This window comes from Poecilia latipinna, unplaced genomic scaffold (genome assembly GCF_001443285.1).
Source record: "Poecilia latipinna isolate Pla-1442-1.1 unplaced genomic scaffold, P_latipinna-1.0 Scaffold73, whole genome shotgun sequence".
NCBI lineage: Eukaryota > Metazoa > Chordata > Actinopteri > Cyprinodontiformes > Poeciliidae > Poecilia > Poecilia latipinna.
Genome location: NW_015112689.1, coordinates 227,331 through 238,843, shown reverse-complemented (window position 1 = coordinate 238,843; position 11,513 = coordinate 227,331). Strand labels below are relative to the sequence as shown.

Below are 11,513 nucleotides of genomic sequence, written 5' to 3'. Positions count from 1 at the left end.
AATACAAATTTGAGTTTTAAGTCTTTACTCTTTTTCCCCCATTATTTGCAGAAAAATAATCAGAATTTCTGAAAATAGTGAGTTTCTTTATATCAAAATGGCATCATAAGTGGTTGTTTTGGTTTTCTAGTTTTTAACAGAACCCACAGATTTTCTTTTATCATTAAATCATTTTAAAAAAGGGTGAATATTTGTTATCCAACCCTTAGGTCAGGCTTGTTAAAAGGGACTTGTGACTCGTAAACTGGGCCTGATTTAGATAGCAGTTGTCACGTGACATTCTGCTTCGCTCCTAATAAAAGCATCACAGATCACAAGCTTTAATTTGAACACACTGAATCTAGTTGAGGATAATCCACTCTGGATTTTACTGCTGTAAACGTGTCCGATTTTGACATACAGATGTTCTCAGTGGTTCCAGATGCCAAAAATAAGCTTTGAAATAATCCTTCACCTCACTGCTGAACTGGAAGTCATCTTCAGCACGGTTATGTGTTGCTTCATGACATATAATAATGCCTAATATTATTAAAATCTAAAAAAAAATTAAGTCTGGAAAAAAATTGAAACTGAAAACTTGAATTCTTTTTTTTTTTTTTTTTCCCCGCTTGTAGGCGGCTGCAGCTGAACCGACACGAAGAAATGTGTTACCTAAACAAGCTGCTGCTGGTGTCGGTGTTGGGATGGCTCTTCCAGGTGAGCTGCAATGTGCTTCACCACAAAAGAGCACGTTTGTCATTCCGAAAGGTTTCCACGTAATCTGGAACGGCATGAAATTCGGTTTTAGGTGTGTTCCAGATTTAGATAACTGTGCAAAGAGAAAACGGTGCAGGTAAATATTGTCGGTGTGCTCAGACTTATTCTCCATCAGTTTGCCTTTACAACCATGAGAGCTAAAAAAGCTACATGAAACAAATTAACTTAAAAAAAAATCATAGATGAAAGAAAAACAATTTTATTCTTGTTTTCTAGCTTTAAAAATTAAGAAAAACCAAAAGAGGAATGTGTAAGACTCCCTTGAAAACTACATAAAAGACGATTAATAATATATTCATACATTCCTTACACCAGTCTTAGCACACATGGCTCTGGAGTTATTAATGGTTGAAAAGTATATATCCTTTCCCTGCACAAGTTTATTTCTTTTTTTGCAATTTTCTTCTTTCTCTTCTCTTTTTTCCTGCTGAATAACTCGGTTAAACTTTCACCTCTAACTTGTGTAGATCCCAGTGATTCCTGAGGACATTTTCTTCACCAGTGAGTTTACTGCGCTAGTCAAGGACGAGGGCAGCGCTACAGGTTCTGCTGGACTTGTGAGGAGAAATTTAATTCAGCTTTTATCCAATATAACAACAACAACAACAAAAGTTCACAGTCGTGTTTAAATGGCTACTTTTAATTTTATTTAACAGGACTGCATTCCGCTGGTCGATCAGCAACTTCTTTATACATGTTGTCCATTTCTTGGTAAGTGCAAGTGTACAAGTCACTCTTAATAGAGCATTCATGCAAATAAGCTATTTGTATTCGAACCCTTTTTACTGTGATACCCCAAAGTAAAATTCAGTGAAATCAAACAAGAAGCTGCAGGTTTTCTCCTTCATTCGGTTCTAAGTTATGACATAATTTGGAACAGCTCCCCTCATTTTCTCAAGCTACTTTATATTTCACAGCAGCAACTTTTAATAGAATAAAGAGGAATTTGGAGTTGAATTTGGTCCTGAAGTGAGCCGAGGGAGCGTAACATCCCAACGTTACAGGAGTGGATTAATGTTCTGCCTTGTTTCTGCCTGTTCAGGTGAGTTTCGTAAGCTCCTGGCAGCTTTCGTGTCGGGCAGCGCGGCCAAGAGCGGAGGAATTATCCGCAAGATTACCCCCACTTCTGCCGAGCTCAAGGGCACGCCGACCGCCAACCGATCGCAGCAGAAACTGCAGGTGAATCAGCTGCAAAGGAGATTCTGTGCATGCACATTTAAAAAAAAAAAAAAGAAATAAGAAAAAGCACGAATTTGCTTCTGAGTGTTTGAACGAAATGCCTGGATGTGACAGGTGGACCTGGAGCAGGCCTTCTTCCACAACCAGCCTCCGTCGCTGCGCCGCACAGTGGAGTTTGTGGCCGAGAGGGTCGGATCCAACGCTGTCAAGCACATAAAGTTAGTATTACTGGTCCGATAGATATTCAATATCAGTGAAGTCGTTCAATGCCAGAGTCAGTTTAGCTTTGATGATCCTTTATTTTGCTCTGACACGTCCTCTGGCACATCATCATCGTCATTTCAAATCGGGATCGACTGAATTTAGCGATTAATCGACCCGTGAAGGTGGTTTGTTGCCTACCTAGGAGGCTAAAGAACGCTCATCGGTCTCTAACATCACCGGCACTTACAGGCTGCCCTCGTTTCTAAACGTGTTCCCTAATTTAACTGTAGATTTAAAAAAAATAATTTAAAAAAAATCGTCTTTTTCCTGTATTTTGTTAATGTTTCACAGGGCTACATTAGTGCAAGAGTTGGTTCAGAGAGGAGAGAATTTGCTGAGAGACGGACTGCAGTCGTCAAACGCAAATTCTTCTAAGCTCAACGACTCCATATGTGCTCAGCTGTGTGACGTTGGCTTGGAAGCTCTTGCAAAAGCCACCAGGTACAGCGGCGTGTTTTACTGAGTGGGGCTGGACGCTGATGCTTGATCGTTTTTCTGTAATTAGTGTTAAAACTCTTGTTAAAGTGGCAGGTTTTTGTGATGTAAACTATAAAACTATAAGTCGGCAGAGCCTTAAACTGTGTTTTCATTGAGTTATTGTTAATATTTAGCTTTTGTTATTGGTACGTCACGACTAGTACCGGCCAGAAACTAGTCTCTATCTTATCTTTTCAACAGTGTTAAGGAAGCATACAGTTTGTTATTTTATTTTATTTCTGTCTGAAAAAAGTGAGGATATTTTTATCCTTTGCAACTTCTCTGAAAGCAATTCGCTTCAGTTAAAGGATGCAAATATGAGCTTTGGTTTCATTTCATCTTTTTATTTCCACACCACCAACTGTTGCAAAAACAGGACTCTGGAGCTCAACTTCAGTATTTTGTGTCGCATCGCTGGCATCATGCATTTGTGGTTATGGGTTTCCATTTTTGTTTTGTTTTTTTAAAAACAGATTTTGCGATGAGAAGAGCCCCGACGCCATACGTATACTCCTCCCTGTTGAAACCACGCCACCGGTAATTGCTGACATTTTTATTTTTTTTTCTTCTCCAAATTGTGAAAATGGAAAAAAAAAGAAAAAAAAAGTGAAATAGCACGCAGCATGCTTTATTCACATGGATGGATGAACATTTATTGTGGTAGTTTTCAATATTTGTGAACATCCGAACATTGACAGGTCCTGACTACGTCCGAAAACATCACCAAACGCCTGGCTGCCGAGAAAGCCTGCAGCTGGCTTTCTGCCAACATTACAGGTAATGGCTCAGTTAAAATTGAGTGCGAATTGCTTCAGATTGTAGCGTTCCGCGTATCTGTCTTCACATCCACTTTTATCATTTTTTTTTTTTAAATTAGTAAAATCTCTGGGCATCTATTTTACATCAAAACTGGTTGGATTTCCTAATTAAAATCCAACCCTGCCCTCGTTTTTTTTTTTTCCTTTTTTCTTTTTAAAGCACTGATCAGGCGGGAGTGGAAGAGCAGGTATGACCGCGTGAAAAAGGCTCTTTGCGGTCCATTGGCTGTGGACGCGGACAGCGCTGTGGTTGAGCTGGTCAGGCAGGGCCAGATGAATACTCCCAGGAAGAAACAAGAGAGAGCGATGTCCTGCCCTCCGCTTTGTAAACACAACGCTTCCCTCCCCTCAGACGTCCTCATCGAGATTAAGGTGCATCTTTTGTCTTTCCGCATGACGATTCTCGTCGGCTTCTCAAAGGTTTTTACACCCCGAGACGCAAATTTGTTCCTTTTGTCATGATACGACAACTAACTTTGTGTTTTGTTGGGATTTCACGTGGCGGATCAAGTCACTTTAAATTTGGAAATAACTTAGAGCTGATGCGACTATTAATCGAATTAATAGTGATGAATCATTTATTGAAATAATCGTCAACTGATTTTGTAATTAATTAATCATTAACTGGAGTATACAGATTAAAAAAAAGAAAAGAAAATTGCTGAAAGAACATGTTCAGAGCAGTAATTAAGCCAAAATTGTACAAAAGTATATACATTTAGCATCTAAGATAAAAAAAAAACCTGTCTGTAAATGTGTTCTACCCAAAACTCCTTAAGTGCTGCAGTTTTAACTTTAACCAGTTTGAATTATGTAATAAAAAATAAAAGTAAAGTTTCGTATTATACATGTTTTGCTGTTCAATTAGTAATCGGTAATCCAAAATATACATATTAGCATAAAAGTATTGTTAAAAATGTTCTGTTTTTGCTGCAGATTCATGTTTTGAGACAAATGATGGGGAGTACACTGGAAGTATGCTATGTTGTTCCATTTTAGGCAATAAAAAATTTCTGAATTATTTGCATTTTTTAATGTATTTTTAATATTGCATTAAAAGTAGATAGAATATTTGCAGAAAGTGACATTTTCTTTATTGATTAATCATCAGAATAATCGGTAGGTTCATCAATTAATTGATAACTAAAATACTTCCCTAAAACACCGACTGATTACTTGCTTTAAACCTTGAAACGTCACCAAATTCTGACCTCTTTATCTTTATAAAGACCCGTTGTGTGAGCGGCTTCTTTGACTCTGATGTAAAAATGATGATCCGGCAGTCACCCGGAGCTTGTTCCCGATTCAGGAGATGCTGAGCGTCGCGGCGGGACCCAGAGCGGACGAGGAGCTGCCGACCGGCCCGCAGCTCACAACACTTCTTCAAAGAGTGGCGAACACATTAGAGTGCAGAAAGGTAGAGGAGAGGAGAAACAAACGTGTAACCAAAACAACCGTGCTGTACGAAGACCCTCACTCGTTTTTTTTTTTTTATGTTTTTCTTTCCGCTTTTCTCGACTCAGTTCCTAACGGCCGTGTCGGAGCAGATGCTTCAGAACTGTACCGTGCTGCTCGCCTGCAAACTGGGTGAGAGAGTTGAAGCAGTAACCAAAGGGGGCTTTATCGTGGAGGCATAATCTGCACTGCGTAACATATTTCTGCGTTTGCTGCCGTTTGTGTGCGCTTAGTGTCTGGAGAGCTGCCGGTGCGTTCTTCGTCACGGCGTGGCGGGGTTGCTGTGGATCCCGGCGCCGGGTCGGAGCCCTCGGTGTCAGACGTTCTGGTGCAGCTTGCTGAGCTGTGGGAGAGGGGCTGCTGCTCCTCTGCCCCGCTCCATCAGCTCTTCACCCCGCTCACAGTGGCCGCTGTGCTAAAGGCCAGCGACACAGAGGTATGTTAGACACTGATTTAAACGCTGCAGATTCATAGCTTTTTTTTTTTTTTTAAAGCTGTTTCAGAGTGTAACATTTGGCTCTGTTAAAATATTTATATTGCCTTTAGAGAGTTCTTATAACGTAGAGAGGTTAAGCTCTTAGCATAAGAGTGTTTTGCTCAGGTTTAATCAATGAAACCTTTTCAAGAAGCTGAGTGTGTCCTCTATACTTACATTCGAACATATTCTTTTAAATAGATGTGGAACTCTTCGAACGTCCAGTTGGGATAATGTTGATTCGCATCCATCAACTGAATGTCCACAGCGTATTCTCAATGTGGTCAGATCATATGGGGACACAAGCTTGCTTTCTTACTTGCCGATTTTAAATTCAATTAAGTTTTCCTTTATTATTATTATTTTCTTTTTTGCTCTAATGAATGAAGGTGCTTTAATTAAATATTGGATCGTTGTCAAATTTTCATTATAAATCCCTGTCCCAAACTCTATCACAGATTTTCCAGTATATTCCAGTAATTTGTGTGATTTATCACATCTGCCTTAGATTTTTTAGTTGTATTTTTTGGAGGTTTGTTAATTGGAAGTGGCAAATGCACTTTATTTGTCATTTTAGAAGAAGAACTACCTGTTCCTCGTTAGAAAGCTGGTCGACAAAGGAATATTGAACGAGGAAGAAGTCAAATCGTATTGGAGGAAGCTAACAGACCTGACCTTGCCAGCGGTGAGAGTTCATTGTTCTATTTTGTTTTTTAATCAAAGATTCCTTTGGAAGCCTTTCTTTCCTATAGATTTTGACCTTTTTGACCAATTTACGCATTTCTTCATCACTTGTCTCTCTCTCTCCTGCTTCGTTTCAGGAGCTGATCGAGAACTTCCAGCTGCAGTCGCAGAGCATAAAGCTCTCGCTCCCTCTTGCCGAGATGCAATCGTGCTTAGACATGCTGCAGGTCTCGCACCAGACAATAGAGGGAGCAACCTGACAACAATAACACGCAGTATATTCCACAAACAACTTGTATGTTTTCACCACAGTGTCTTATGCCAAGTCCGTGCATGTTTTCTCCAAGACCGTAATTTTTTTTTTTTTTGTTTCCACTTTAGCCTTTTAACATATGACCTTATGAAATTATATGCGAAGATTCAAGTAACAAACAGAAATCCCTGTGAGTTAATGCCAGTTTTGATGAAACGCGCAATTTTTCCATTTAAAATTTTAGAAGGACACCATCAGATGAAGCTTAATCGGACTTTTATGTCTTTGGGACTAATACTAGACCAAGAATAGTAATGGTAAACAAAGATGATTATTTTATCACACAAAAGAGTTTTGCAACTTAGATGATTGTTTAAAAAAAAAGAAATCTGAAGGATATCAGGTCAAGCTGAAAAGTACAAATATTACAGGTTTTTAAATGCAAATGCAGTTTGAGACAGTAAGTAGCCTAGCACTTTCACGTATTGCCTTTGACCACATAACTAGTGGTTACAAGTTAATTTCATGAATGCATTTACCCCGCGTTTGTGATTGCTATTGTTCATGTTGAACGGCCGGCGATGTATTCCGAGAATCTTTTAAACTGAAAGGTTTAATGTTGGCACAGAATGGAAAAAAAATATGAATAAAGATGTATTCCAGTGTGCAGCAGCTGTAATTAGGTGTCTATGCTTTCTTTTTGCTTTCAGTCAGATCGGGAATAAAAAAAATAAAGTTTCATAACTGCTGAGCTTACACACAGACTGGAGTAGTGTGGGATTTGATTTAAGCATTTTAGAGATATGGGAAAAGGAAAATGGGTTATGAGAAAATATTGGCGTTTTCTGGCTTCAATCTATCCATTTATGAAACCATCCATCAATTTCTGTCATCTGTCCATCCATTCTCCATCCACTCATCTGTTTTCCTTTCTTTGAATAAATTCATTGTGAATTCTTGTATTTATACTTTTAAGTTATTTTAAAAAAGAGGACAGAACCCTGGAAATGTAAAGCAGGATAAGTAAATGCAATTGGTATGTCAAATATTAGAGAAGGAGAGACACACACACACAGTAGCTTAGTTTTTCACAAATAACTATAATTCCGCCAGATATACTGTCCAAAAAAACCGCAAAACAGCTGGTATTCAAATCCTAACAGACATCTCATGCAGACTTAAATATGGCTTAGAGGGAGGGGTGTTCAGCAGCATCTCGTCCCTCCCCTTCCATGTCTGTCCAGGAGGAAGTTTCAGTTCTCCGTGGAGAGTTTTGGTGAGACGCGGCGGGCGGTTCGACCTACAGCGGGACAGCAATTCAACAGGATGGCTTGAGCTGTGGATTTCCTGGCTTTTTTTCCCCCGCTCTACCGCTTTTCTCAAATTCATATTTCCACAAAACTCAGTATGGTGACGGGAGGTCCGCTAGTTTTTGCCCACTCCGTCCCAGTCAGCTGCTGAGCTGTGTTGAACCAAGGCGGCTGCATCATGGCAAACGTTAAAGTAGCTGTACGGGTCCGTCCTCTTAATGCCAGGTAGGTTAGCTCATTTATTAATATTTAAATCACCTACGCCAGATAAATTAGCCTTTTCTAGACTGCTGTGGTTTTCTTCTTCCTCTTTGTGACTAGGTGTAGTGAGTGCTGTCAGAGATGGGAATTTTGTCAGATGTGGAACATTCCTCATATTATGTATCATTAGTCCTGCCATACTTTTTTTGTGCGTCACTTACGTGAACAACTGTTAAGCTAGCTGGTCAGTTGGTGGTACAGATGCCGAGTAATTACCGTGGCTGTCAGTGAATGAATTCACTCATTGTGTTGAATAAGTATGTTTCTGAGTAGAAATATTAGGACTTTAAGGTTAATAAATTGTATACTTTAAACGGTATCAGTGTGAAAATCAATTAGCTTCAAAGATAATTGATTTTTATATTGACTTTAGCTGTTTTTAATATGGGCAAAATGGCCACCAGGTGGAGGGTTCACGCATAGCTTCTTATTTGTTTGAGCAAAAATGTCATTCTTACTTTTATCAAAATACTTAATAGTTATATCTAGATAAAGAATAAATTTTTTTGTATAAAAAATGTTAGGGCCCCCTTGAACTATGAAAAGAAAAAAACAACACTTAAAAAATAAAGTTTTTGGTGTGTAGTAGAACTTAAAATTCGTCCAGTTGAGGTCTCAGTTAAACTAAGGCCTAAAGTTTTCTATGCTGTATCAATCAATAGATTTTTTTTTATTAGGTTTGAATTATACAGCAAAAAATGTCTGAGGCTGTGAAGTGGCTTTGCTCTCCTTTGGACCTTCTTTGACCTTATCAGGAATATTGGTGCAGGATGTTGAATAAAATGGTTTCTCAGCAATGCATGGAGTTTCTTTGAACTCTTGCAGGATTGCTCCGGCTGCAGGCTACTACCGTTCCATAACAAAGCATTAATCCTGCACAGAAAGACAGGGTGAATAATTGTTTGAGTTGGTCATCCTCCCACTTTGCATAACAAAGGGATGATCTATAACAAATGTGCAGTGCTCTATAATGCAAATCTGTCCTTCCTGAGTTACTGTATGATTGTGAGGTTCTCACTGTTCCCTGCTCTGTTTGTGAAGTAAAGGATGTGTATCCTTCCTTTTATATTTTTGCCACTACCACCAGCCTTTAGCTACATTTCTCATTCACAAGTGTGTTACTCATTGCTTTAGCTGACCAGTAGGAAGCAGTGGATGCCCCCCTGGGAATACGGGCAGCATCGATCTCGCATCCACGAAAAACTTGATTTCTCGTTCGTATCAAAGCAGACGTTTTTTTTTCTTTCTTTCTTTTCTTTTTACAGTTTAATGTTTTCCACTCAGAGTTCTTCCCCTCCACGCTGTTTTGAGCCTGACATTCAAGGTTGGCGGTTTTGGGTTGGGCCTCTGTTGGAGTTAGCAAAATGAGTTCCACGTGCTGAAGCACAAGGAGAAAACTACCTCCTGGTTTGACCCGACCTCCCCCACCCCGACGGACCGAATGACCGACAACGGCGTGTTTGCTCCGCAGCCATCATCGCTCCTAGAGATACAAGTTCTCTCAGCTTCGTATTGCATTTGGTTTCCTTTGTGTTGCATCAGTCCAGCTGCTGAAGCACACACAGCTGGGATGATACACACACGCACTGGTTCAGAGTGTGTTTCTTTAACTTTGTGGAAACGTCTCAAAGCTGCCTCGCCAGTGAAAGTCTCTGAAGAGCACGGGGGTCTGTTTTCATTCGAATTTGAGACTGGTCAGTCGGACTCTTGTTTGGCGATTTCATGGATCACACACACAAAAAGATTCATTGTGTTTGCTGTCATGTGACGACCTAAGTGAGGGGGAACTCGCCTAAATGTATCTGGGCACCCTCTCTGTTATGGGAATCTCAGTTAAAAGAAAAGGAGAAATTTAAACTGATTTAAAAATAGTAAATCTGGTAATGATAAAGTATGAGCCCACGGGGAGATGTTCTTGTCCCTTCATCTAGATTGTAGCTAGATGAAGGGACATATCCAACTTCTAGTTCTAATTTGACAAAAAGGGGTAATAGTTAATGGTCTGGCTTCATTTTCTCTCCATTCTAATCAATCTTTCCACTTTGGTCAGCATTCATCGCACCTAAATTGCCTCCAATCGTTTACGGTTTCGTCTCGTCCACAGGGAGAGTGCCGACGGAGGAAAGCTAGCCGTTCAGGTGGACGATAAACTAGTCCGGATCCGAAATGTGAAGGTGAGTGTTTCTGCAAGAGACGCCTTTTCAGATCCAGCTTCAGTCTGGAATTTCTTTGTCGATAATTTGGATCAGATTCGTTTCTGAGCCGCGAACGCAGAGGGAGTCGATCGCAACAACAGGATGTTTACAGCCTCGGATCAGCGTCTTCCTGCTCGACGTCGCTGGTGTTTATAGTTCATTTTGAGCTTGTGCCGACACATTTAGAGTAGCTTCCTGTCAAGTGTGTGCGGTCTGGAGCAGCCACAAGTGTTATTGTTAATTAGGTGATTTAATGTTGAATCTGACTTATAATCCGCTTGCAACAACAACAAAAAAAAAATTGTTGTTGATTTTATAGTAATTTAAATGCGGCATATGTTTTATTAAACTTCTACTAGAGTCAATAATTACACGAGCTTCTCCGAATTGTCACAATATTTGCTCAAGTATCAAACTCTGCCACACATTTTCACAGCTAAAAAACTACCGTGGTGCTTGGTAAGCATGTGTCACTTTACCTCTTTCCTTCAAGACAACCTTTTTTTTGTTTTGTTTACATTTCCATTTCTAAGCACAGATTTCTGTGGAGGGGGTTGGGTGTGGGAGTAGAAGTCTGCTGTAAATGATGTGACAAGAGACGAACCACATATGGCCTCCCTCCGCCATGGAAAGAAAAAAAAATCCAAACTCCAAGCCTTTAGAGGGTCTCCTGGGAGTAATTATTTATGGAAAGGGGGGCAGTTTTGAAGGATCTGAGGCGGAATAAAGCACAGATGACTTTTTACAGGGACTACTATAGAGAGCAAGAGATACAGGCTATAAAAAGCAATTGACTTTGACTTGAATAAAACAAGAAGGACTTAAAAAAAAGGGAGGGTTCGACAACTTTTCAGTTGTAACTTCAGTGGTTTGAGGCTTGCTCAGGATAGTTGAAGTTGGCTGCTGCTCTTCTCGACTCTTCCCTCTCGCTACATGTATCCCTTGTCGGATTTCCTAAAAGCACAGAAAGGCGCAGTGGTCAATCTTTTTAGGCAAGACAGATAAAACCAGTACTGTAAGTTTGGCTCTGCCTTAAGTCGAAGTCATTAGAAAAGAATCTGCTTCGATGATGATGTCACACAGCTCTGTCCAGGGTCTTCTGCAGCCTTATTTACTCTTCCTCAAAGTACTTTTCTTGAAAATAATACTCCCACTTTCATTTAGTTTATTAGTTTTAAAAGGTTTCCTTCAAGGGGACGTTTGTGCTTTTATTATAGGTAAATTGCTGTTTTAAATGATAGGTCAGACAGATCCAATTTATGGAAAGTCTTAATTTAAAAAACAAAAGTTAACTGTGTTGAATTCTATTTAAAACTTGCACAGTAACCAAATTACTTAAGTGATGACGACAAATACGGTGACGGTACGAAAGGTTTTTGACCTGAA

General features: G+C 39.7%; 2 protein-coding genes across 3 annotated transcripts in view; both read left to right on the top strand.

Moving 5' to 3' along the window:
* cdan1 (codanin 1) overlaps nucleotides 1-7,040 on the top strand; it is a 19,545-nt gene extending 12,505 nt beyond the window's left edge. The window contains exons 14-28 of the mRNA XM_015016369.1: nucleotides 422-492; nucleotides 615-696; nucleotides 1,224-1,313; nucleotides 1,413-1,467; nucleotides 1,799-1,935; nucleotides 2,050-2,153; nucleotides 2,491-2,640; nucleotides 3,150-3,213; nucleotides 3,375-3,453; nucleotides 3,655-3,866; nucleotides 4,804-4,911; nucleotides 5,018-5,081; nucleotides 5,183-5,385; nucleotides 6,002-6,109; nucleotides 6,246-7,040. Of these exons, the coding sequence (XP_014871855.1) occupies nucleotides 422-492; nucleotides 615-696; nucleotides 1,224-1,313; nucleotides 1,413-1,467; nucleotides 1,799-1,935; nucleotides 2,050-2,153; nucleotides 2,491-2,640; nucleotides 3,150-3,213; nucleotides 3,375-3,453; nucleotides 3,655-3,866; nucleotides 4,804-4,911; nucleotides 5,018-5,081; nucleotides 5,183-5,385; nucleotides 6,002-6,109; nucleotides 6,246-6,368 (1,650 nt within the window). The 3' untranslated portion in view covers nucleotides 6,369-7,040. The remainder of the gene's footprint in view (nucleotides 1-421; nucleotides 493-614; nucleotides 697-1,223; nucleotides 1,314-1,412; nucleotides 1,468-1,798; nucleotides 1,936-2,049; nucleotides 2,154-2,490; nucleotides 2,641-3,149; nucleotides 3,214-3,374; nucleotides 3,454-3,654; nucleotides 3,867-4,803; nucleotides 4,912-5,017; nucleotides 5,082-5,182; nucleotides 5,386-6,001; nucleotides 6,110-6,245) is intronic.
* A 370-nt stretch (nucleotides 7,041-7,410) lies between these two features.
* stard9 (StAR-related lipid transfer (START) domain containing 9) overlaps nucleotides 7,411-11,513 on the top strand; it is a 43,950-nt gene continuing 39,847 nt past the window's right edge. For both annotated transcript variants that reach the window (XM_015016439.1, XM_015016431.1), the window contains exons 1-2: nucleotides 7,411-7,896; nucleotides 10,037-10,106. In XM_015016439.1, coding sequence (XP_014871925.1) covers nucleotides 7,850-7,896; nucleotides 10,037-10,106 — 117 coding nt within the window. In that variant the 5' untranslated portion in view covers nucleotides 7,411-7,849. The remainder of the gene's footprint in view (nucleotides 7,897-10,036; nucleotides 10,107-11,513) is intronic.